At 55.9% G+C, this 25,101-nt stretch overlaps 1 protein-coding gene and 1 long non-coding RNA gene across 6 annotated transcripts in view; both read right to left on the bottom strand.

Moving 5' to 3' along the window:
• The window catches only part of LOC117222825 (protein bric-a-brac 1), a 264,300-nt gene extending 240,339 nt beyond the window's left edge, over positions 1-23,961 (bottom strand). For 2 of the 5 annotated variants that reach the window (XM_033474800.2, XM_033474789.2), the window contains exon 1: positions 21,460-23,955. In XM_033474800.2, coding sequence (XP_033330691.1) covers positions 21,460-22,419 — 960 coding nt within the window. In that variant the 5' untranslated portion in view covers positions 22,420-23,955. Of the gene's footprint in view, positions 1-21,459 lie in introns of all 5 variants that reach the window. The other 3 variants (XM_033474820.2, XM_033474779.2, XM_033474810.2) reach the window with 3 other exon arrangements.
• The window catches only part of LOC143259613 (uncharacterized), a 96,072-nt gene continuing 93,671 nt past the window's right edge, over positions 22,701-25,101 (bottom strand). Inside the window, exon 3 of the long non-coding RNA XR_013033626.1 lies at positions 22,701-22,837. This is a non-coding gene — a long non-coding RNA (uncharacterized LOC143259613). The remainder of the gene's footprint in view (positions 22,838-25,101) is intronic.

The following is a 25,101-nucleotide window of genomic DNA, read 5'->3' as shown; positions in this document are numbered from 1 at the left end:
TTTCCGCGACTCGGCTCGACGCGACTCGCGTCGACGCAACACCTCGCGAAATCGCTTGTCACCGAATACGCTTCGATCGTCGCCGAGCCGAACGACGAAAGCCGAGCACGCGGAGCGTTTTGCTGACGTGCACGTTCGATCCGATGCACGCGAAACATTGGCCCCTTCGACACGGAACTTGGCAACACAGCCGTTTTCATTTTAATTCCTTTAATTTATTTAATCGACGGGACCACGTTTCCTGGTTACGAGTTTAATTACAAATACGTGTTACCCAACGATAATCTTGCGATGCCGGAAATTCGGTGGTATAAAAAGAACAACGATGCGAGGAGAACGAGAGTACGTAATGCGAAGGCGTTGCAATAAAATTTTAAAGATGTCGACAGGTCATGGAAACTTTTCGTACGACGATTAACCCTTTGCACTCGAGCGGCGACTCCGAGGCACCACTAATATTTCTTGTATCACCTTTTAGGATAATTTTGATATTAACGAAGTTTATACATTTGAACAATTGTTAAGAGTGTAACTGTCGCGCGAGTCCCAAGAATCAATTTTCATGTATGCATAAAATGCATTTTCTCATTTAAAATAGAAATACCGTAAGTTAGAAAAATGATGTTATATTTTCAGTCGAAGTAGCTTCGAGAGCAAAGGGTTAACGAAATTTTAAAGATGTTGGGAAGCCGTGAAAAATTTTGGTTAGACGATTAAGCCTTTGCACTCGAGTGGCGACTCCGAGACATCCCTAATATTTCTTATATCACCTTTTAGGATAATTTTGATATTAACAAAGTTTACATTTGAAAAATTGTTAACAGTGTAATTGTCGCGCGAGTCCCAAGAGTCGATTCTCATATACGCATAAAATGCATTTCTCGTATAAAATAGAAATACCCTAAGTTAGAAAAAAGATGTTATATTTTCAGTCGAAGTATCTTCGAGAGCAAAGGGTTAATAAGATCCAAGGGTTTACACAAGCTGAAATAATAATCTCGTTGATACGTCGGGAGAAAGAAGATGGGAGAAAAGAGCGGCACATTTTGTCTCCGACAGCATGTTCTCGGTTTCGGAAGTCGGAGTCTAACAGGTGGGGAAACCCGGGATGAGACGAAGAGAGATCGGTATTCCGAGGGCGCTAACGAACGATTCGAATAATCGATGAGATGCGCCCGACGAAAGCGTCTTGTCCATTCCTTGGTGCGGCGCCAGCCGGCTCTATCTCGCATCTCGGACTTCCGTTCGAATAGCACGCCTCGGCGTCCAATGACATCGAGCCTCCGAGTCGCTGATTCCCTCGTAACCGTCGCGTTCTCCGCCGCACGCGACGAACACACCGGGCGTCGGACACTGCCGGAAATCGTTTCGGAGCGGCGAAGTCGAAGGTCGCGCGGGACAGATCGCGCGCGTTCACTTCGTGGCTCCGCGCCGGCTTCGCGCGCGCGGCGTGGCCGCGTTTTTGTTCGCAGCGGCGTTAGCCGAGGGAGAGGCAGGCAGGCGGCTTGGCTTGTTCCGAGTACCGGTGGCCTGGTGCTGGTGTTCTTCCTGAAAGTGCAGCACCGACCGTTTGTAGCGAGCTAAGCAAACGAGGCGGTCCCCCTGCATTCTTTACGGCAGACAGGCGCTTCTCGAGAGCGCCACTTTGCCCTCTCTCGCTCCCTCTTTGTCTCCTTCTCCTTGTCGCCGAGTCCCCCCTTAACGTCTCTCTCTCTCTCTCTCTCTCTTTGCCCCTTTCTCGGGATGACACGTCGTTACGTTTGTATGCGCGGGTTCGCGTGTATGACGAGCGATCGCGTTCGCGTTCGCGTCCGCGCGACGATGATAACACCTGCATCTCTCCGTCGAGCCTCTAACTCGACGCGTTCGCGTACTCGTTTCTCGAGCCTAGCTTCGGTTCGAGCTAGTTGAAGCGGTGTCGTTGCCCAGATGAACACTGTTTCGGAGCCGAGGACATGGTTCGTGGTCTGTGATCGATGCTAGATCTTGCTTAAATATTGAACAGAGTAACAGTGATCGAGCATTTGTACGTTCCGAAAAGGGTGTGCTTTTATCACGATGGAAGGTGAAGTGGCGTTGGAAGCTTCATTTCGCGAGTTCTCGCGAGACATGCTGTTTCTATCGGCGCTCGCCGATGCATTATGCGTGGTATTACCGCGGTTATGAGTATCGCATAATAGAAAACAGCGCGATAGAAAACTCTTACAGATACAATGAATTTTCCCTAATTGACGCTCAGCTTGTGCATAAAAATGGACAATCTGAGAACAGGAGATATTATTTGAGCCTTGCAGCCCGCTTTTATAGTTACCGATTGCCAACAACTATAGAAACGAGCCGCGAGCCTGGACTAATCGTATCTCCTCTTCCCAAATTGTCCATTGTTGTCTCCAAGCTGAGCGTCAATTAGGGAGAATTTACTGTGCTCATGGAGCAAACGGCGGTCTATAGATACACTTTTATTAAAAGTGAACACAAGTTTAAAAACTAAAATATGTATTCCTTCACAATCCACTGGAAAACACGGAAAAAGAAAATTTCGCACTATTGGGATTATGGAATGGAAATGAATATGATTCTAATTCTTTGCTTAAAAGGACTTTATTTTATTCCTTTATTGAGAGAAGGTATATGGGCGAAAACGATCGAGCGACCAAACTCTACTGAGAGTCCGGTAAGAAAAAACGCTTCTTTTATACCCTTTTTGGGTTCGTCTTATCCACCAATCAGAGACGGACCCCCAAACAGTCAGGGTACGATGTATATCTAATGGTACCGGTGATGATGTATCGCGTTATCTACTATATACAGTTTACATCACCGTCGTTGCCCGCTGACGGAACCGGCGAAAATGTAAACCCATATCTTAGTATCTTAGTACTAAGTAAACTATAGATTAATTTTTGTTCGAGGCTAAAATTTCAACACGCACCTTCGTAACAAAGGAGAAAGTAAAAGTACGCAAATTCACAGATTCGAGGAATGCGTTCCTAATATGAGATCCAGTTTGACCTCTTTTAGGAAATATTACAGTAATGTCTCTCTAATTGACGCTCAGATTGTCCACGAAAATGGACAATTCGGGAAGAGGAGATACGATTAATCGAGCCTTGCGGTTCGTTTTCATAGTTACGGATTGTCAACAACTATAAAAACGAGACGCGAATAATTGTATCTCCTCTTCCAAAATTGTCCATTTTTCTGCGCAATCTGACAAATTGGACATACGGTAATGTCTCTCTAATTGACGCTCAGATTGTGCAGAAAAATTGACAATTCGGGAGAAGGTGATACGATTATTCGAGGCTTGCGGTTCGTTTTTATGATTACGAATTGTCAAGGTTGTGTCAAGGTTATGCATGGCTCGAACAATCGTATCTCTTTTCCCCAAATTGTCCATTTTTGGGGACAATCTGAGCGTCGGTAAGGGAGACATTACTGTACAACATTTGTCTCCTCGGCACAAATCGAATTGCACTATACAATAGTATTCATGAAAACAATCACGCACTTACCATTATTAAGATATTTCTAATAAAATCGAACTCCTTCGAGAAGTTCTCGCAACGTATTTTATAAAAATGGTTGCCCAAGATGCTACAGGCTGATCTGAACGCCAATTAGCAGACGAAGCAACAAAAGACGCGACTTAATAAAGAACTTAATAATAGAATTGATAAAAGAAGTGTCGATGCGACACTCGGGACATCTATAACTGAAATATGATAAGATCTCATATTAAGAGAGATCCTCGTATTAGTCCCCGTACAGTAATGTTTCTCTAATTGACGCTCCGATTGTCCACAAAAATGGACAATTTGGGAAGAGGAGATACGATTATTCGATCTCTCTCTAAAATATTATATATTTTTTATAGTTACGAAGTGTCAACGACTATAAAAAAGAACGAGCTACAAGTCTCGAATAATCGTATCTCCTCCTCCCGAATTGTCCATTCTTGTGCGCAATCTGAGCGTCGATTAGGAAGACGTTACTGTATTAGGCAACTTGACCCAATCGGAAGCGCACCTTCGAGACAGCAGAGACAAGGATGAGGTCGATCCAGCTCTCGTTCTTGCGCCGTGAGTGCGATGCTCTCGCGACAGAAGCTGCTCGCCTCGCAAGGAATTTGGCGGATCAATGGAGCTTGTAAAGGTGCGGCCACCTGTTTCCTAATCGAGGTCGGCGTCCCGATGTCGCAGGGTTCGAGGCCGCGAAGTGGTTGCCGGAGCGGTGCGCGCGGTTCCTAACAAGGTTCGCGGGAGCTGCTTACGGTGCAGCGGACGGGCTTCACGCAACAAGTGCGATCGCGGAACGGAAAGTCGATCGGGGGGTCGGCGTCGAAGCGCACGGTCTCGCGGAAATGAACGGACGCTAAGAATGCCGGGTCGATTGGAGTTTGACCCGCGCTGAATCGGTCTTGGACATTCCGTCCGCGGTGCAGCAGCGGTGCTGCGATTCGAGTGGGTTGCTCCGCGGCGCGGCGTGGCGCGGCGCGGCGCGCTGAAAGCGGCAGCCGGCCAAGAATAGTTTAAAAGCTGAGGTGGCGAGCGGAAAAGGAAAGACGGTAATCGCACTCTCGGACAAGAGTTACTTGCACTCCTCCGATTTAAACGGTTCGCCGGACGCCGAGCGATCCGGGAGAAAGACGGGAGAGCACTCGTCGGGTCTGCTCGCGCGAACAATTTCCGGCATTGTCGCGAACGAAACAAAGTTTCAATTACGCTTCAGCATCGCCCAGTTGGCTCTTTTTAGTTCGACTCTCGACTTCTTGACGAGTTCCCGGCATCCCGTGGCTGCTGGAGCCGCCGTCTCTGCCGCGCTCGTCGCCGCCGCGGTCGTAACCGCGACCGAGCCGCGCGGGACGCGACGGCTTTGCTTTGCCTTCCTCCTTCTTTTTCTTCCGCGCACCCCTGCCCCTGACCGAACCCCTTTCTCCCGTTCTCGACGACTTCTGGTTCGCTGCTGAGGCAGAATGAAAGAAAGGAGCGAAAGGAACCCGCCGCGAGAGCAACGAGGAGCGAGAAAGCGAAACAGCGCGAGAAAGAGAGAGAGAGAGAGAGACAGAGAGGGAGGGAGAACGAGGGGGAGAGATTGGAGGGCCAGCAGCTGGGGCAGAGAAAAGGTAAGAAGAAAACGGCAAGCACGAGGACAGCGGCAACGCGAAATAAACACGGAACCCGACGTTTTTCAAGCAGTTTATTGCGGGAACGCGCGCGGCAAAAGTCCCACGCGGACTTCGGCGTCAATTATATCCGCGGAATAACTTAACGGTCCCTTAGAAACACGCTGAATGGCCTATTCAGTCGTTCGTTGAAGGTTCTCGAGTGTTATATAATAAAGAACGTGTTCCGTGCGGGCACATGACGTAAGTTCGCTGCGAGTCGGTTCGAGGGTGCGGACGGGTCGCCCGCCTTTCTTCCGCCGCCGCGCCGCTGTCCGCGCCGGGCGGGTACCACGAAAAATCCGACGCGGCTTACAAGCCGTCGCCTACTCCTTAGAAATCGTTTTCGAAAATACCGTAAACTAGGCGAGCTCGTCGAAAAGTCGTTAACGCGCGAGCGCGATAACGTTCTCGCTCGAATTTTCCGGGAAAACGGGTGAACCGAGGATTGCGGGAAAATTCAGTCGGCGGCAAGTCGCTGGGATATCGGAAGTCGCGCGAGGATTCTTCGATCTCGCGTTTCGTGATTCCGAAACCTGGCCGACGGCAGCGGCGGCGGCGGCACGCTCGAAAGTCTCCGTAAATATTAGTCTTTGAAATTAGAATCTGGAAACTCGTTCGGCGCGAGGATTCGCTAAAGAATTTCTTTTGAGCGGGGCAGGTGTTGCGTTACGCGGACGTAGATTTGCCGACGCAAGAATTCAGCGGGCCAGCGACGTTCCGGGGAGTTCGGGAGGCGCCACAATCCAAACAGTGGTTTGGCGCGAGGGGGCACGGCGTGGCAACGATTCCGCTCGCAGCACTCCGCTCCGCTCCGCGCCGCGCCGCGCCGCGCGGCGAATTCCGAGAACGGTCGTTCGACCGGAGGGAAAAATAAAATAACGAAGCATAAAGGCGCGCGTAAAACGCTTTCGCCGGCTCGCGATAATCCGGCCGGCGAAACAATATCGTTTTTATTGTCGGTGCCTGGCTGCGATAATAATATTTATTTCTACGGCGCATTAATTTTTTCCGGAACGCGCCGATAGCTCCGAGAAACGCCGGCCGTGAGCCGGCGTGTCGTTAATAAGCGAACAATGGCGGGATCTTCCGAGAACGTAGTTCCACCTGCGCGCGTTTCGCCGGATCGAGATCGAGAACGGCGGGCAGGTTTCTCGATCGGCCGTCGTCTTGGACGGTAGAGCACGTTAACGAAAGCAACGAGATCGCAACGAGATCGTAACGAGAGAAAACGAGTCGAAGATCTCGCCGTGTCGAGAGTTCTTTCGGAGCGAGAGAGGGTGAACAACGTTCGGGGAGGGTGAGAATCCGCGTCGGATCTGTGGGAGATCGTCGGACGATCGGCGGAGAGGAGGATCGAAGCCATCGGAGAGAGCCTCGATAAACGGCTAAGGTGGACAAAGGGAGGCAAAGGAACAGTGAAGCGAGAGATAGAGAGGGAGGGGTGGGGAGGCAGAGAGAGAGAGAAAGAGAGATAGAGCGAGTGGGAGGAAAGGAAAGAAAGAAATAGCGCGTGTATTCCGGGCGTATATGCTTTTCTGGGTTTCCACGAGCGAAGAATATGACGGGCGGTGACGTCAGCCTGAATATTTGAAGGGGGCGAGACTTCAAAAGAACACGTGTTACGGTGCTAGGACGCCGTTTAAATAATGCAAAGTCAACTTACTCTCCTCTCGTCCCGGTATGCGCGTCTTTCTTTCTCCCGGTGTCTTTCATTGCCTTCTCGTTTCAGTCGGTGCGTCTCTCGCTCTTTTCGTCTCCGTCGTCGGCTCACCCTAGTTCTATCCCGTTCTCTCCCCGTCGTCGCGGCGCAGCGCGGCGCGGCGCGGCACGGCGCGGCGTGGCGCGGCGCGGCGCGACGCGAGGTGGCTCGACGCTTCGCGTCTTCTCTCGCGTTCCTGCTCGGTAGGTCGGTCTCTGTCTCTTGTCTCTGTCTGGCCCAGTCCCGGTTGTGTCCCTCCGGCACGGCCGCGTCGCGCCGCGCCGCGTCGCGTAGCGTGGCGCGCCGAGGAGAGGAGCGGCGCGGCGCGGCGCGGAGAGGAGCGGAGGAGCAGCGCGCCCGCTCTATTCGTCGCCGGTCGTGCCGCTCTTTCCCTTTCCCTTTCCCTTGCTCTTCCAACGCTCTCCGACGCTCGACTCGAGTCCGAACTTTGTAACGATCGATGTGCCACCCTACCGTATGTACCGAGCGCGATGAAACGTTAATGCAGCGAGGATCGGCCGTTCGTGCCAGGAATTTCGGATTTCCCTCGAACTCGAGGGATCCGCCGTCGATTGCTCGACTATCCGTGGCCACTGCCGTTACAAATTAACGGAATCGAACTTTCCCGGCGCACCCCCCGCGCACCCCCGCGCGCGTTCTCCGACCCGCCGCGTCGTCGTCTCTTTCTTATTTCCTCGGAAAGATTTGGAATCCGTTCAACCGGTGTTTTCGCGGCGGTCGGTTCAGCGAGTCGCCGATCTCTCTCTCTCCCTCTCGAGCACCGACGCGCGGAAACATGCACCTTCGTATAGCCTTCGTAGCCGCGGGCTTTGAACTCGGCCGCTCTCGAAGGGACAGGGCGCAACAGAGGGAGATCCCGAGACGGAAGCAGGAACGAGAACGGCGTCGGGGAAAACCGTTTAAAAGGCATCGAAGGAACGAGGTTCGAAATTCATGGTTCGAGAGAGGCGAAGGTGTCGTAAAGAGGGAACCGGCAGACTGTACAATTTAAATAATTGAAGATCCGATGGCTCGCGTTCTTGATTGGACGAGAATTTTTCGTCGCACCCCGTCGTCCGTGGCGAAATTACGAATTAACGCGACCGTGAAAAACGCGTGTACGAACCGTCGCGCAGTAATTTGACCCGGGACTAATTTTTTTTCGTGGAACCTACAGGGTTGGCGGCGACGAAAGCCGTTGTTGGGCCGACGGCCGATCGGTCTTGTGCGCGATGCCGAAGATTCGGGAGGGAAAGGGACGCGGAGGGAGCTGCGGAACACGAAGAATGGGAAGAAGAAGGATTAGGAGACGAAGCGAAGGGAGGTGCTCGCGGCCAACGAAACGGACGAGAGGGCGAGCGGAGGGGTGTTCGAGCGAGCGGGGTGGGTAAGGTGGTGGAGAAGGAGGTGGAGGTGGAGGTGGAGGTGGAGGAGGAGGAGACGGTGAATGAGTCGTGTGTGCAGTCGATGCGATGCACGTGCAGGTGCATCGAGAGTGGGGCGGCAGGAATTCGCGCTGTCGCACCCGCGCATTTACCCCACCCTCGCGTCGCAGGGCGCAGGATTATGGAACCACCCCTGTGTACGAGGCCCTCTGTTTTTAGTCCCGGTTTTTTTCACCGATTGGCCACCCGTCGTGCAGCCGGCGGTGCGCCGTTCGTGGACCGAATTCGCGGGGGCGTTCGTTCGCCGCCGCGCCGCTCGAAACCATTTCGTTCGGTTCCCACGAGCGGACGATTTGCCAGCCAACGAGGAACTGCTCGCGCGCCGCGTGTTCCTCGAGCCTCCGCTTCCACTGCCTCCGCTACCACCGCCAGCAGCTACTACCTCCACCGCCTCCGCGACGCGTCGGCCCGCGGAGACAAAGGATGTGCGCGATTATCGATCACCGGCGCACCGAAATCATGCCAGGCGATATTAAACTTCTAAATTACACCATTTTTCCCGTGGCCCGCGTTCGCAACCGACAACCGCGCGACACGCGACGCGTATTTCGCGATCGCGAAATCTCGTTAATTTTCCCGCCAGCGCGGAACGGCGCGGCGTGGCGCGCGCCGCGCGCCGCCGCTCCGGCGATATTAAAATTTTACGTTTGCCCGTTCGTCATTGCATCGGGTAACGTATGCGCTTCGTTACGTATCCAGCCGTGAGCCCCTCCCCCCTCCGAAAAAAAAGAAAAAAAAGAAAATAATGTTCACCCGGCGCGCCACACCTTCCTCTCGCACCCCCCTTGCGTGCCCGCGGCGAAAAGCTCCGAAAAAAAACGCGGACTGAAAGTCGGCCGGCGTTCTCGGTGGTGCTGGAAGATGGGGGCGGCGTCGTGAGAAAATCGCGAGCACGCTTTTCTTCCGCCGTGTCTCGAGTTGGCAGCTCGCGGCTCGCGTGCCACGCGACCGTGTCGGCCGTGTAAGTTCGCGTACGTGGGCTTTACACGTGTACTTGCACGTTTTACGCGGTACGTGGTAAACGCGCGTCAACGCCGCCACGACGCTTTGCGCTCGACGACCGAATACATTAACCTCCTCTTTCTCTCCTCGTCTTTTACTTTCTTCTTTTTTTCCCTTCTTCTCGCTCGCGCCGCTCGAGTCCGGCTCCTCCGCTCGGTTCTCTCGCTCGCTCCTCCGGTGCCTGGCGTCGTCGTCGTCGTCGTCGTCGTCGTCTGGTAGCAACCGCCGTCGCCATCTCCGTCGCCTTCCCTTGCCACCCACACCCCCCTCTACCCTATAGCTGTCCCATAAAAAGGAGACCGAGGAATCCCGCTAACTTTCCGCTTCGAAAACGAAACTTCCAGGCTGCGCGCGATCGCGGATTCGCGCGACGTTACCGCACGGTCGACCGCTTCGTCGTCGAGACGATGATCGTCGTGTCAAAGCGAATTCGTGACTGATTCGAGGACGAAGCCACGGCCGGAAAAGCAGCGCGGTTCCCGCGCGTCGCGACGCCGATGACACGGGGAACGCGCTTCGGAGTCCCGAGAGACCGCGCGCCGCCCGGCGAAAACGCGTTTCGAGGAATGTTTTTGCACCGAACAAGTTTTAACGCAATTACCAGCGCGACTCCTGGCGCCTCCCTCGCCCCTCTTTCGCACCCGCAGCCACCGTCGGCCGCCACCCGCGACGTCTCAGCCCCTTCTTCTCTCGTCCGTCGGCCGATGTCTCATCCTTCACCGCCGCTACACTACCGTAACAGCGTGCCAGTCGGTTCCTCCTCCTCCTCCTTTCTCCTCTTTCTTCCGACTCCACTTTACCCTGTTCCTTCCTCCCTTCCTTCCTTCCTTCTTGCTCCGCTTCTCCCCGTCCTCTTCAGCACCGAGCAGTCCTGCTCTGCTCCCCCACCCGGCAAACTCTCGCCCACGAACCTACTTTGCCTCGTACTTTATCTTTATCCGTTTTTCACCCCCTTGCACCCTCGACTCGTCTCGAGTCGACTGTACTCGCTCTCTCGTCCACCCCCGGTCCTCCCTCGTCGTCCTCTCGCCCACACCCCACCGCCGCTCCTACCTTTGCTTACCCTATATACCCGTCCCACTCGGCCGACGCGCACGTCATTCCGCATTATTTTCATTTTATCGTCAGCAATCTTGGTTAATGCAATACCCCCCGTCGTCCAGAAACCCTTTTTTTTTATTTTCCAGTTGAATATTCTATCGCGTTACCGGCTCCGCGGGAATAATCCCGAGCGGCGGAACGAAAACGGGGAATCGGCGCCGTTATCTGCCGTCGCGAAACTTTTTCCGCGGCGCGGACGAATTTCCAGTCGATTCGGCGAGGGACGAGAAAGAGAGAGAAAGAGAGAGAGAGAGAAGGGGGGTTGTCGCGAGGGTTCGCGAATTTCAGCTCGCGAGTTTCAGCTCGCGAGCGAGGGAAGGCGGCGCGAGAGGACGGGATCGAAGACGCTTGGAAGAATCGCGAAAGACGGCTGGCGGCGCGACACAGTTTCGTAGGAGCGTCCAGAGTGCAGCGACGAAGAAGGTGGCGGAGGCGGCTGCCGCCTTAATCGCGCATCGATCGAACGAGCACGACTTTGAAGGCACCTCGCCGCGAAACGAGTGCCGTGCTACACTCGAGCTATCGCCGCGCCGTCCGCGCCGGCCGCTACCATTCCATCGACTTTGTTTCCGCGAGTCACCGCACCGTGTATAGCCCGGCAAGACATCGTTCGTATCGATCGCCGGATTAATTTGTAGTCCAGACAATGGGCCGCCGTCTCTCCCGTTCTAGCCGATGCGACGGACGTAACGTTACGTTGTATCGCGCGCCCCGACCCCCGCCACCTTTCCGCAGCCTCGCCGACGCGGAGTGTGCGCTCGTTTTATAACCCCTTTCCGTCCCCGTTTCCGCGGATCTCCTCGATTTCGAAAATCGTCGCTTCGTCGAGGTGGCTCCTTCTCGAGAGGGAGTGGTCCTCCCGGCCACCCGGCTCCAGGCAAAAAAATGGCACAGCCGGCAGGTGCATCGGGTGGCAACGACGACGACTGGCGGCCCGGTTCGCCAGCCGATCGGCGCCACGCGGTTTTCTCTTTCGAGATCGCGACGCAATCTCTCTCTCTCTCTCTCTCTCTCTCTCTCTCTCTGCCGGTACAATGGAACGTAGAGTTTTTTAACGGATGGATAAGAATATGAAACGAGGCGCGAGACAATGGCTTTCTCGAGACCGATTCACCTTAATCTCGTCCCCGGTATATTTCGTAACGGCAAAACTAATCTCGCTTCCGCGAAGAGCCTGGCCGCGCGGGCGCGCGCGCGCGTCTCTCTGGATGTTTCCTTTTAATATCCGCGCGCTATTGTTGGCGCGGCTTCCAAAATTGACTCTTTTCGCCCGATAATCTCCTTAGCGCCGGTCTAAATTCGCCCCGCTCTTTCTTCCCCCTTTCGGGGAAAATAAATCATCGTCGTAGCCCCGCGGCGGGGCCGATCAACCACGCCACGACAGAGAGCCGTTTAAAACAGGAAACCGCGAGCCGAAATGAACCGCGAACACGCCGATCGATTTTCCAGCGAGTTTCTTCCGTTCGGTTCCGTTCGATGATGGCGTTTCGACGATGGTCGCTGCGCGAGAACGCGCGCGCGCGCGCGCGGGGGGTGCCATAGTTGGCGCGCTGAAATCGCGCGGAAACTAGCGTATCGTTTAAATCGGATCGAATGAATCATATTTCGCTAGAAGTATCGCGACGTGAGTCATCGACGCGAATGAAATTATATTCCACCTCCTAATAGTAACGCTCGGCATTAACCGGCGCGCCGTTCCGACAAACAAATTTGAGCGCGTGACTCAGCTACGGCTCGTACCGTATGTAATATGTACAAATATAAGCGAGCGAGCGAGCGTGCGCCCGCACGCGCGCGCGCGCTAGCAATCGCGAGCGTTTCTCTACCGTTCCCCGAAGCGGTTCGATCGGTCGCGAGGAAACTTTTCGGGAAAACCGCTCGCTCCCTTTCCCCCCGGTGGGCTAAACGGAATTTCGTGCGGCATCGAAACAACCGCGCGGCCGGGGCAACACCTCCGCGCGGAAATTATAGGCGGCGAGCATTCGAAAGTATTACGCTGCTCGGGGTGCGCGGGAAGCGGGCACACGCCGGCACAGAAAAGTAGAGAAGCGGCTTTTGAAAGTGTTCAGCGGCGGAGTACGGCGAAGTCGACGGTGTGTGCACGGTAAACCGACGACGGCGACGCACCAAATTCGTGCAAGCGGATTTGAACGCGCGCGGATGCCGGCGATTCAACGTTTCGAGGCATTGAAACGTAAAACAAGCGCGGCGACGGAGCGGCGACGAGACGCGACGCGAGGCGCGCGGCTAGACGAGACCAGACCAGACGAGACCAGACGAAACGAGACGGGAAGCGACGGAAACGCGGGCGAAACTCGGCGAGGTCCTTCGCCCTTTCGCGTCGGAATTAAACGGGGCGCGCGCGATCGTCGTCGCGTGTCTTGTTTGAATGTCGACCATCTCGCGCTGGCGCGCGCGCGCGCGTCTATTATATATCGCGCGCGGTCGTGGGATTTTTTGGAATCGACGTAGACGTCGACGTCGAGCCCGATGAAAACTCGAATACCGTGTGTCGCACAGCGCGAGTACCAGCGATGGTTTTATTGGCTGGCGAGGAGAGGACGGGCCGCCACCGCGCCCAACGAACGAACGAACGAACGAACGAACGCGAGGAACGGTGACTAGGTGAAAAGGGGGAAGAAGGGTGAATGTAATCGAATATCCTAGAATTTAATTCTATCGGTTCGTCCCGCGCGTTCGACTTTCATATCGCGCTTTTTTGCGACAGTCATTAAATCTAATTTATCGCGACGCTCGTGTCGCGTTTCAGGGGCCAGCTCCCCGGGCCGAGCCGAGGGTGCCGCCGGACGGCGGGGCGCTACAACGGGGCGCTCGCGCGCTTCCAAATCGAAAGACCAGTTTCACCCGCCAAACCGTCCTTTTGCCGGGCCCGTGGCAACACCGACTCTTTTCCCTGGACAACGAAACGAGCGCGCGCGCGGGAGCGCGATCTCTCCCGCATCGTTTGTCTCGATCGACGCGCAATTTCAATCGGCGTTCGCCCGCTTAAAAGCATGAAACGGTCCCGAAAAGAGGAAAAAGGAAGCGAGGGTCGAAAACGGTTTCGCCGGGCGGATGGACCGTTTCCCCGGTTGATCGCGCGAGTGGCGACGGCCGTGCGAAATAAAAAAAAAAAAAGAAAAAAAAAGGAGAGCCATCGGAAAGACGGCGATCGATCGATGATCGAGCGAAACGAGGAACGACGGGAGAGTGTCGCTGGTGGTACGCGGCGGTAGAGATAACGACGAGAGGTTATAAATCTCCTTCCGGTCGGAATCGGGAGCGAAGCAATCTGCGGAATGGTCCGGTCATCCGTCCATCAAGTCACGCGTACCGCGACGTACAGTCTACGTATTAATATATCTGCGAGCCGCAGCTCGCCTCGCCTCGCCTCGCCTCGCCTCGCTTCGCCTCGCCTCCGCTCCGGCCGCGCAGAGCAGAGCGCTGACGAACGCGCGCTGCCAAGGGACCCGCCGGGCCTCCGTTCGCACCGCGCTGCGGGTGCATGGTGTGGTGCACGGTGCATCGTGTATCGCGTATACACCGTAGAATGTACGGCGCGGCGCGGCGCGGAGCGGAGCGGAGCGGAGCCCGGTGTGTGCACGCCACCGTACGATGTCACCGTCTCTATGTATGGTGTTTGGCGTGCTGTACGGTGTGTATGGTATACGGCTGCACGCGGTGCGGCACGGTGCGGTACGGAGCGGTGCGCGCCTCGTCCTACACGATGCGCGCGATTCGCGATGCACGATGCACGATACACGATGGACGATGGACGATGGACGACGCGCGCGGGACGCCTCGCTCCCTCTCCGACTTCTCGCTCGCTCTCGCTCCGGCTCACGCTCCAGCTCTCGGTATTTATGCGCGTTTCGATGGGAAAAGGCAGCGCGCAACTCGGACGCGACGCAAGATAATTTCTGATTTACCGCGGCCTCGTCGCTGTTGCTGCTGCTGCTGCTGCCGGTTGCCGTCCACCGACCACCACCGTACATCGCGCCCCCGAGATCCGTCCCGAGGCCCCCCTTTCCAAAATGGAAACGTCCGCGGTGTGCGCGTTCCCTTCCTCCCGAGTCTCGTCCCCGCCCGAAACCGAGAGACACCCGGGTTTCATTTTCGACGCGACGAATGAGAAACATTTCCGTGCACGCGCGGCGGGTCTCGCGCGAAATCGCGAGGCGATAAGCGGGGCGTCGCGCTCGTTCGATCGTCAACCCGGCGAGACGTTTCGGCTCGTTACATTATTGCCGAGCGACTTCTCCTTACGGGAATTTCTCGTCCGAGTTTGCGGCCGGGAATCGCGAAAAACTGTCCTTCCAGCGTCGTTCGGCTGAATTTTTCAGGCCGGTATCGCGGACGTTGCCACTGGACGCGCTTACATCTTTTAAGAACAAGCAGCTTTCTTCCCGGACCGCGCCGGGGAGCTTATACGATACAGCCGGCTCGCCTCGGGCCGGAAATATCGGCCTCGGAGCGGTCTCGGGCCTCTTCTAAATCGTTGCTCTAACACGTCGCGGATCGTCTCGCGTATACGTTCTCATGAATTTTCAGACCTTGTCGAACGAACCGCGGCCGGTAGCAGGATCTCCGAGCTGCCGAGGATGCGTCGGTGCCGATCCGAAAATCGAGGACTGTGATTTACAGCTAGAAACGAGCGGATCCGCTCGCAAGCTTCGAGTCCCGAAAGACGAGCGCGAACGAGCCGCGAGGGAAACCTCGGTCGGACGCGACCGCGACGAACTCGAGGTTCGAGCAAGGCGCGAGAGGGAAGATTGTTGGAAGGAATTCTGAAAGAGTCACGCGTGTCGCGAACGAAACGGAAAAAAGACGGCGGAATCTCGGAGCGAGGGAGCAGCCGCGCCGGAAAAAAAAGAGAAGCCGAGGACCGCGCGCGGCGGTTAACCGTTCGAGCGTCCATCTGGTCCGGTTGCCCCGAGATTATATTCCAAGTATTGCCATTATGAGGAGAGTTTCCTAGGAAAGCAATTTTCGAAATATTTAAAATACATACAATTACGGCCGCTAAACCGTCCCTTATTATAAAATAGTGTTCGCGAGGGATAGCTACGTAACGCGGAGAGCGAGGCCGAGGGACTTCTACGGTTCTCCCGGCGTTCTCCTTTGCCCCGGTCCTCCCCGTCTTCCGCTCTCTCTCTCTCTCTCTCTCTCTCTCTCTCTCTCTCACCCCTCGGTTCTTCCCGACGCGATCGCACGACAAAATTACAACCGTTGGACTCGCGCAGCTACCCACCAATTTCTTCCGGCTCCGTCCTTGCTGGTCTCAGGCCGCGAAGACGCGCGGCGAGGCGAGGCCAGCCGAGGCGAGACGAGGCGCGGCTCGCCACGAATCCCACAAAAACTAACTCTACCTGCCGTCGCCGGAAGCTATACACCTTTACAATGTATCCGCGGCGCACACGGGCGTGTACGCGGCGCGGTCGGCGCGCCGCTGGATCGCGTGCGTGCGGCTCCGTTGCGTGTGCATCGCACCCGCGCGAAAACTGTTCGAAAAAAGACGCTCGCCGCAGCAACTGGACCGTGCAAGAACGTTTCTACATTGTAAGAACATGTCGGCCGCAGCTACCGCGCGCTCGAGTCCCATTCGCGTTTCGTTGCCCGTTCATCGTAAAGCCTTCGTGTCTGGCCGGAAACGCGGCCTCTAACGAGACACCGGTGCCGCGGAAGCCGCTATTTTTTTAGCATCCTCCGAGTTCACGGATAATCGATAAACTCGTATTCGTATCGAAACACGGCACCGAAACTTCATCCTTGCTGATCGCGATCGACGCGTCGATCCGGGTCTTATCTGCGGCTTGCCGAGAGTCTTCCGGAGATTGGGTGTTAACCATAGAACGATGGATCCCTGGAGTTGTCGGCGAGCCCACGGAATTTTTAATGTTTTAATATGTTATATTTATTGTTATAATATGTCATTGTTATTATTATTATTATTATTATTATATTACGACGCAACTTCGTATTGTCACTTGTGTTGAAAAATAGAAGAGCGTCGCTGCAGGGTTAAAACCTGTGTTAATGAGCTACGTTGAGCTATGTTGCTCATTTCGGTCGTAACGAAATACAGTAAATTCTCCCTAATTGACGCTCAGCCTGGAAACAAAAATGGACAATTTGGAAAGACGAGATACGATTATACGAGCCTTGCGGCTCGTTCTTATAATTCGACCGATTGTCAAAAAACGAGCCGCGAGGCTCTTTTAATCGTACCTTTTCTTCCCCAAATGTTCATTTTTGTTTCCAAGCTGAGCGTCAATTAAGGAGAATTTACCGCAGTTTGCTTCTCCGAGATAGCAAGGCTTTCTGTCGGATTTCTGATTGGGTTTGTACCAGAGTTGGCCAAAATTTTGTTCGGTTAAGAGATGACAACGAATAAAATTTTATTCGAAATTATCGAACGAATATACCCGATCGAATAAAAATTTATCTAGATAAGAATCTATCCGAGTAAGATTTTACTCGAATAAAAGAAGAAGAAGAACTTGGTTACCCGTAGCGGAAATATACAATCGGTAGTAACGGAATCACGCGTTTGCAGGCGTTGAGGAGACCGTCCGTTGTCCCCGAACATTGACGATGGTCTCGTAGAACAATGTTCAATCGTTGCATTTGCAACATCTTCTTCGCTTTATAACGCAATGTGCAACTTTTGCGGGACGTATGATCGGATCTCAAACAGACTACAGTAATTTCTCCCTAATTCGCGCTCAGATTGCGCGCAAAAATGCGATAAATAGACAATTTGGGAAGAGGAGATACGATTATTCGAGCCTTGCGACTCGTTCTTATAGTTACCGATTGTCAACGACTGTAAAAACGAGACGCGAGGCTCGAATAATCGTATCTCCTCTTCCCAAATTGTCTATTTATTGCATTTTTGCGCGCAATCTCAGCGCGAATTAGGGAGAAATTACTGCATTTCCTATTGTCTCCCTATTAAATTCATTCATTCGTTCATTTGTTCCCGGATGGAAACCTTTGGCACAAGAGAAGAAAAACAAAAGAAACTTTATACAATGAAAATATTGTTACGGCGACTTGCCCAAATCAAGTCGCTGTAATATGAAACTGTCCTGTTGTGAACAACTCCTTAGGAAATGATGGAAAAGTCAGGGGTTACCACTGAATAGTAATGTCTCCCTAACCGACGCTAAGATCGTGCACAAAAATGAACAATTTGGGAAGAGGAGATACGATTCTTCGAGCCTTGCAGCTCGTTTTTATAGCTGTCGACAATTCGTAACTATAAAAACGAACCGAAAGGCTCGAACAATCGTATCTCCTTTCCCCAAATTGTCCATCTTTGTAGACAAACCGAGCGTCAATTAGAGAGACATTACTGTATTCGATGGAAATCTTTATCGAAAGCTGAAGAAACGATTCGGCTCCGTGAACCCTTTGGGCACGTACGAGTCCAAGAGCGGACCAGAGACGGAAGGCTACCTTTTCCACCCGGTTTACGGAATTCAAATGAACCGGCTGGCTTCGAACTTGGCCGACGAAATTATGCAGCGCGGTTTCAACGATTAGAGCCTGTTCACGGTAACGCGGATCCCCGGCGCGGGCTCGGTGCAACGCAAACAAACGCCTTAACTTTGCGGAAGCTTTTGTCGCCTTTCTCGATAGGCCTAATTGCTGAAAAGCAGACGGCTTCGGAACGAACCAGCGATCGTTATCGGGAGCCGCAGACTGCGCGCAAATAAAAGGTCGTCCGACGCGAGTTGACACTGTCGCGCGCGCTGGCTTCGTCGGAGGGCACGCGATTGCGGAACGTCGCGGTAGAGGAGGGGGGAGGGGGGCATGGGGTCCTCGCGTATATCGGCAGCCGAATTGCGCGGGGAAAAATTCGCTGGGACGGGAAAGAGAGAGAGAGAGAAAGAGAGAGAGAGAGAGAGAGCGGACGAGACTTAAGATCGTTGCGGCGATAGACGAAAACTCTCGATCACCGTTTGACGGGTGGCGTAATCGACTCGCGCATAGACGGCGCGGGGCGTCGCGGTGGCTTTTTTACTCCGACACGGCGCGGCGCGGCGCGATGCTTCGAAGGAGGGTTCGCCGTCACGCATTTTAATACATCAAGCTTTTCAATTTTGCCGCGGCTGGTATCGCGACGAGCCCTGCCCGTCGAAACGACGCTCCTGATATATCGCTTAGGTGGTCCGTTACGCGTTCATCAACGCGGAATCGATACGCGTGCGTGCGGGCGCCCGAGCGAGCGAGCGAACGAGCGAGCGTCGCGTACGCCCGCCGCGCCCGCGCGCTCCGTAGCGAAGCTCGGACGCGCGAAAACACAATCAAGACCGTACGGCAAAAACACTAATTTAAACGGAACGAAGGAAATACGTAGTCGCATCCGCTGTGTATCAGGATGAATGGCGCTCGCTCGGTTACTACGAATCACGATTTACCGTTTTGCGACTTTTTTCTCCGATCTCTCTCCCCTTGCGCTCCACCTCCTCCTCCTCCTCCTCCACCTCCTCCTCCTCCTGCTGCTGCTACCGTTCCTCTTGTCGTTCCCCTCGCCGCTGTCCGTCCCGCGCGTCTCTCGACGCGACAGGGGACACCGCTCGACTCTCTCGAACCAGCGGCCTGGAGCCGCGCGACCGTAGGGGAACGGATAGAGAGATCCCGGAGAGAGATCGAGAGAGAGCGAGAGAGTCACGGTTGCATAGAGTAGGAGGATCCGGTAGGTAAAGCCGTTATTGCCAAAAAGGATAATGCGAGGGAAGATTAAATTTTTTTTCGACCCGTCCTTTCGGGCTCAACCGACCGCGTGATCGCGCTTTGCTGCTTCTCGCGTTGTACATTGTGTACATTTTTGCGAAACCCGGCGGCCCTGTGTCCCGCCCCCTTTCTCCTCGATCTTTTCGTTTTCTCCCCCCCGTTTCGGAGAGTCTTCGGGTCACCGCGGCCACGGCGACGGACGATCGAAAGCAAAAAAGAAAGACAGAAAAAAAGAAGAAGGTGGCCAGCAATTTGCGGGACGATCGCGACGAGATCGCGCGCGCGAGATCCCGCCGCGATCGCGGCGGTATCGCCGAACGATCGAAGAGTTAAAAGACAATTTATATTTAAATCCCGTTTCATTAAAGCTCTTAATCCGAAGGAAATCCGCCTGCCGCGAGTACTAGCGATCCTTTGCGGCGGTTAAATCTTTAATAATCCATCCTCGAGTGGCGCGCGCGTCTCGCCGACAAGCATTTTTCGCAACGCCGTTCTCGCTGTCGCGGAGAGAGAGTCGCCTACTATAGTCCGTCGTCGTCGTCGTCGTCGTCGTCGGCCGTTGGTGTGTGTGCGGTCGGTAGATGGACAGGTTACAGAGCGTCAGGGGGGGAAAGGGCATGTTGGTTTTACAGCGCTTCGACGCGCGAATTTATCGGCGGCAACCCCGGGACGAACTTTCGGACGGGTTTTCGCGGTGCGCGCCGTTTGTTCGCCGCCGCTCTAGCCGAAATATCAGACTCTCCCGCGGCGCGTATACCTCGTATTACGTTCGCCCGCATCAATTAGGCATTTTAATCGGAAAGGCTTCGCGCGCCACTACCGCGGAATAGTTGCGATATACTAGCGTATTACGATACGAGCAGGCATGCCCGGAGAATTGGAACGTGGTTGCGTTAACATAATGGAATTCCGCGGAATGTTATACCCATTATACATAGCCGATTGCGTCATCGGACCGATATATAGCCGCGATAGAAAAATAATGCTCGGCCTCCGACGAGCGACTCGCTTCAATTTTCTAGATTGCTCGAGAAACAAAGATACCACCGCCGCCGCCGCCGCCGCCGCGGTATTTGCCGATCTACGATCGATCTCGGCCGTTTCGCCGCGGACAAATTAGATTACGCGACGCGTACAGATTCCTCGAACGGCCTCGATCGTTTTCTCTCCCCTTCCCCTCGTTTGTTCCCTGGCGCGCCCCAAGTGGAAGAAGGAAGGAAACGTTTTTAGAACGGGAACCCGAACGGGTTTTTCTCGCGCGGAAAATCTCGGGCAAAGGGATAACCGCGGCGGCGGCGGTGCGGCGGCGGCGGTGGCGCGCGGGCTCCGAATCCAGAATCGAACCGGAGGAATTCAGCGAGCCCGTCGAAGGGCAGACACGAGCGGATTGCGAAACGATGCGAAGCGAGGCGAGGCGCGGCGAGGCGAGGCGAGGCGCGCACACGGTAGCTGTTCGTTTAATAACTTGCGCCGGTGGCGGACGATAAATAATGCAGGAGACACCGTCGTCCCGATGTAATTAACGAGAACAGCCGATACCCGGTGTGTGTCACGTATGCGCGAACGAGCGCGTAGTCAATATTTGTCATTCGTTTTAACAAAAAGAACGTTACAAAACGGTCGGATGCTCCGCGTCCAAATATTGACTATGCTCATTGACGTTCATTGATACTCTCAATTAGTGCACACCGTCGAAGCCGATCGCCGGGTAATTGGACCTCTCCGGCAAAGGCGGGACGGGCTCGTTCCGTACGGTCTTTCCGTTGAACGTCCTTTCGGGTAAAAACATTTCGTTTCTCGCGGTAATTGGGGCCGCGACGCGGCGCGTCGCGTCGCGGTGCCGGTGCGAGCCTGTGCGACAGCCACCCTATGATTTCTCGCGTGCTCTTGCGAGGCACAGAGCCGAGTTTACCCCGAAAACCGAGCCTCCAATTATGACCGCGTCGCCTTCTCTCCCGCCTTTGCCGGCTGCCGACCACCGCCAGCCACCCGCAAGCCGCCGCACACACACACCCCCCGCGCGCTCCGCCCCCTCGCGCTTCTTTGCTCGTTTTCCGTGCGTTTCCTGCGTCGCGCGTTAACTTTCCAGAGTACCGGAAACTCCGCCGTTCCGTCGAACGACCCCGTCTTTGATCGAGGACGGTGGAACGCGCTCGCTCGCGCGCGCGGGCGGTTTCCGTCGCGGAGTTTACGCTCGATGGACTTCGCTCGGGTTCTCTCCCGGCCGTCTATCTCGGCCGAACGGAAAAATGTTCGGAAAGAACACGTTCGAAAAAAAGAAAAGAAAAGAAAAAGAAACTCACCCTTTCCTCCTCGCGAATCATCTCGGCGATGCCGGGCTTGATTTCCAGATCGTCTCCGGGGTTCGGCTGTCCGGGGACACCCTGCTGGTGATGCTGTTGCTGTTGCTGCTGTTGTTGCTGTTGCTGTTGTTGCTGGACGGTGAGCTGTTGGCCGTGACTGGTCAGGTGGTTGACGGAGGCGTGGGTACCGGAAGTCACGTGGCCGGGCACATGGTGAGCGGACACGGAGTGCGAGCCCTGCTGGCCCTGCGGGGGCGGCGGCGGGGGTGGCGGCAGCGGCAACGATACCGGAAGTTCCTGGAGGTTGATCTGCGGGGTGACGGAGACGTTGGGAGTGCCGGGGGATCCGAGGGATCTCGGGGTCGAGCTGCTGGTCAGCATGCCGTGAATGTCGGGCACGATCACGCCTCCGGCCGAGTTCGGGTCCTGGTCGTCCGGCAGGCCTCCGGATGCGATCCGATCGGGGCTGCTGCCCGGTGGCGATCTCTCGCCCGATATTCGGCGCCGCTTCCTCCTGTGCATCGCGGCGGCCGCCGCGTTCGCTGCCTCCTCCATGCTGGGCCGGGAGGTCAGCTCCTGCTCGCTGTTCACGTCCGCGAGCCCGCGGATCTTCAGGCTCTCCGCGACCTTCAGCAACGGGCCGATTTGCTCCTGCGACACGTTGATCTCGCCCTTGTACATGAACTCGACGGCGGCCTTCAGCTCCGGCCACTTGATGTCCTTCATGATCACGATCGGATGCTGGCAGGGATTGTCGAAGAACAGGGCCTGGAAGTACGGGCTGCACGCGGACAGCACCATTTTGTGCGCCTTCACGCTGTGCCCGTCGCAGGCTAGGGTCACGTCCACGAAGCTCTCGCTCTGCAGTAGCTGATCGAACACGTTCGTCAGGTTCGTCTGATAGTTGTTCCACCTCAGGCAAAATTGCTGGGGCGACCCAGCTCCGCTCTGTTGCGTCATGTTTTCGAGAGATTTCGCTCCTCTATCGGATACTTTCCCGCCTCCTCTTCCGTTCCCGCTCCCCCTTTCGTTCACCGCGTTCCAGTATCCGGTTCCGGATCCGTTCCTCTCCGCCTCCAGTTCGTCCAGCTTCTTCTCCTCCTCCTCCTCCTCCTTCCTCTTCTTTCCTTTCGCCTCGTCCTCTTCGTCCTCCGCCTCTACCGGTTCCTCCTTCACCGCCGTCTCCACCACCTCCGCGCGGTCTCGCTTCTCTTCTTGCTCCGCCAGCACCACCTCCACCACCTCCGTAACGGCTCGCGCCTCGTTCACACCTGGATCCGTGGCCGACCCTTGGTATCTCGAAGGGAGCACGTCTCGGCCCGTCGACGCCTCGAGGTTTCAGCGACCGATCGCGAACGTATCAATAGCCAGGCCGCATCTGGAACACATACGTACACAGGCACGCGCGAACTTCGAAATACGCGCGAACCACGCGTTTCTCCACGCGCCTCCTCGTGGCAACGCGCGACGATCCGTCAGACGTGCGCGACCTCGGGGATTCTTCTCCCGAGGATGCCGCGGTCGAACATCCTTTTATTTTTGGAGCAGCCTCCCCGATATCGTGCCTCGCTCGATTACTTTTCGCTCACTGTTTCTCTCGCCAATCTCTGCCTCTCCTTCTCTCTATCTCGCTTTCTCTCGCGCGCTCGCTCTCTCTCTCTCTCTCTCTCTCTCTCTCTCCCTCCCGCGAAAAGAGTCTAGTCACGTTCTATATCGAATCGTTAGTGTCCACGCGAAACAACGTAACTCATCGAACGCATCGTTTTTTCGACGACGACAGTGTTCACGGACCGAGGATAAACCGTAGCCGCGGCGCGCGCGCGCGACTTTTGAAAAAGGACGGGGTGGCGGATGTTCCCGCGCGCGCCACCAAACGCCGAATCAGACTCGTCTCTCCTTCGCTCTCGCTCGCACTTTCTCTCTCTCTCTCGCTCTCTTTCTCTTTTTCTCGGTGTCCCAGGACCCCGATCCACACGTTTCCCGGTGCCTATTCCAGCTGATGGACAGGTGCCACGCGCTGTGCTCCTCGAATCGTCGAAAGGAGAACGTAGTTGCGACTGCGACTGCGATTACGATTGCGATTGCGGTTGCGGCGTTGTCGACAGGCAGATGATTGCGATGGCATCGGCGACACCTTGTCAAAAAATCACCATCGACGCGAAATCACTCTAACCACCGATCGGCAGCACCAGGGGGGCACCGGAGCTCGCGTGCCAGCTCTCTCGACGGAATAACATTCGCGGTCGTCGGGGGTTCGTGTTTGTGTGTGTGTATGTTTACGTGTGTGCGCAGGATTCGCTCGAGCAGGTTCACGCGCGGTTTCGGTGGCGCGTGTGGACGCGCGCGTTCGACAGACCGATGGGGCGAGCAACGACGCACGATCTGCACCCCGTGACGAGCGCGTCGCAACTGAGAGGCTCGCCGCGGCGCGGCGACGGTTCGCTCGAGCGGCAGCAGTAGAGAGGCCGTGAGGCGGTCGTGCGCCGATATACCGTGTGTTTGCAGCAGCGGTGGCAGAGCGTCGGGCTTCGGAGCGGTGCGGCGCGGCGCGGCGCGGAACGGTGCGGAGCGGAGCGGTGGCGCAACGGGAGCGGGCGGGGGTGTTTTGGTGCGAGCGAGAGGAGCGCTCCGCTCCGCGCCGCCGGGAGAAAGAGATCGGCCAAGGCGGGCCGCGAGCGCGAACGAGAGGGAGGCCAGCGGGCCGGCGCCGGTGCGAAAGAGACAGGCGACTCGTAGAGCCGGCCGGTGGGACGAGGAGGGAGAGACGAGAGAGACGAGCGCGAGCGAGCGAGCGAGAGGGGGGATCGCAAAGAGAACGAACGGTCGCGGGTGGAGGAAGCGTACGTAGCTCGCGCGTCCTCGCGTTCCCCTCGCTCCGCTGTCGCATCGGCCAATCGGGAGGCTCACCTTCCGATCGGACGCGCCGACAGGCGCCGCCCCCCGAGACCGCCTCATACCGCCTCTCCTTCTTTCTCCCTCTCGCGATCGGCCTCTCGCTTCCTTCACCGCGAAGAAGAGAATTCTCCCGCGGCAGATCGGAGAGGAGGCCCACCGATCGGCCTCCCAAAACTCCGATCCACCGATGACGACGACGAGAGGAGGTCACGCCGCGTCGAGCCGCGTCGAGCCGCGTCGATTCCGGTGGTGGTGGCCGCCGTTGTTCGCGCCCGCTCTCCTTCTCTTTCGAGCTCGCTCGCGCCCGAGTCCTCGTCCTCGTCCTCGCACTCGTACTCGCACTCGCACTCGCACTCGCACTTGTACTCGTACTCGTACTCGTACCGTCCTGCCCGTCTTCTTCTCTCTCTCTCTCTCTCATCTGCCCCTTTCCTTCCAGTCCTCCGCGCGCGTTCCTCTTTCGAACGCCGCGGATGGTTCGCGCGCGTGTTTCAGCTCCCTTCGCCGATCGCGAGCAACGTCGCGTTTACGTCCCAAGTCGACCGCGGATCGGCCGACCCCTCGGTCAATCTCCGACCAACGCGTCCATGTCCAGCGAATTTTTCCGCGAACCCTGTCCGGAACTTGCTTCGACCGTACTTTAACACCGTAGGACCGAGAGGTTGACGGCTCGTAACCGAGCCTCGAGTTAAGGGACGTCGAAAATCGAGCATTGAGCATTGCCCGCGATCGCTGTCGGATCCGAAC

Source organism: Megalopta genalis, chromosome 1 (genome assembly GCF_051020955.1).
Source record: "Megalopta genalis isolate 19385.01 chromosome 1, iyMegGena1_principal, whole genome shotgun sequence".
NCBI classification, from domain to species: domain Eukaryota; kingdom Metazoa; phylum Arthropoda; class Insecta; order Hymenoptera; family Halictidae; genus Megalopta; species Megalopta genalis.
Note: the sequence above shows the minus strand (reverse complement) of the source record. Positions and strands in the feature narration are given on the sequence as shown.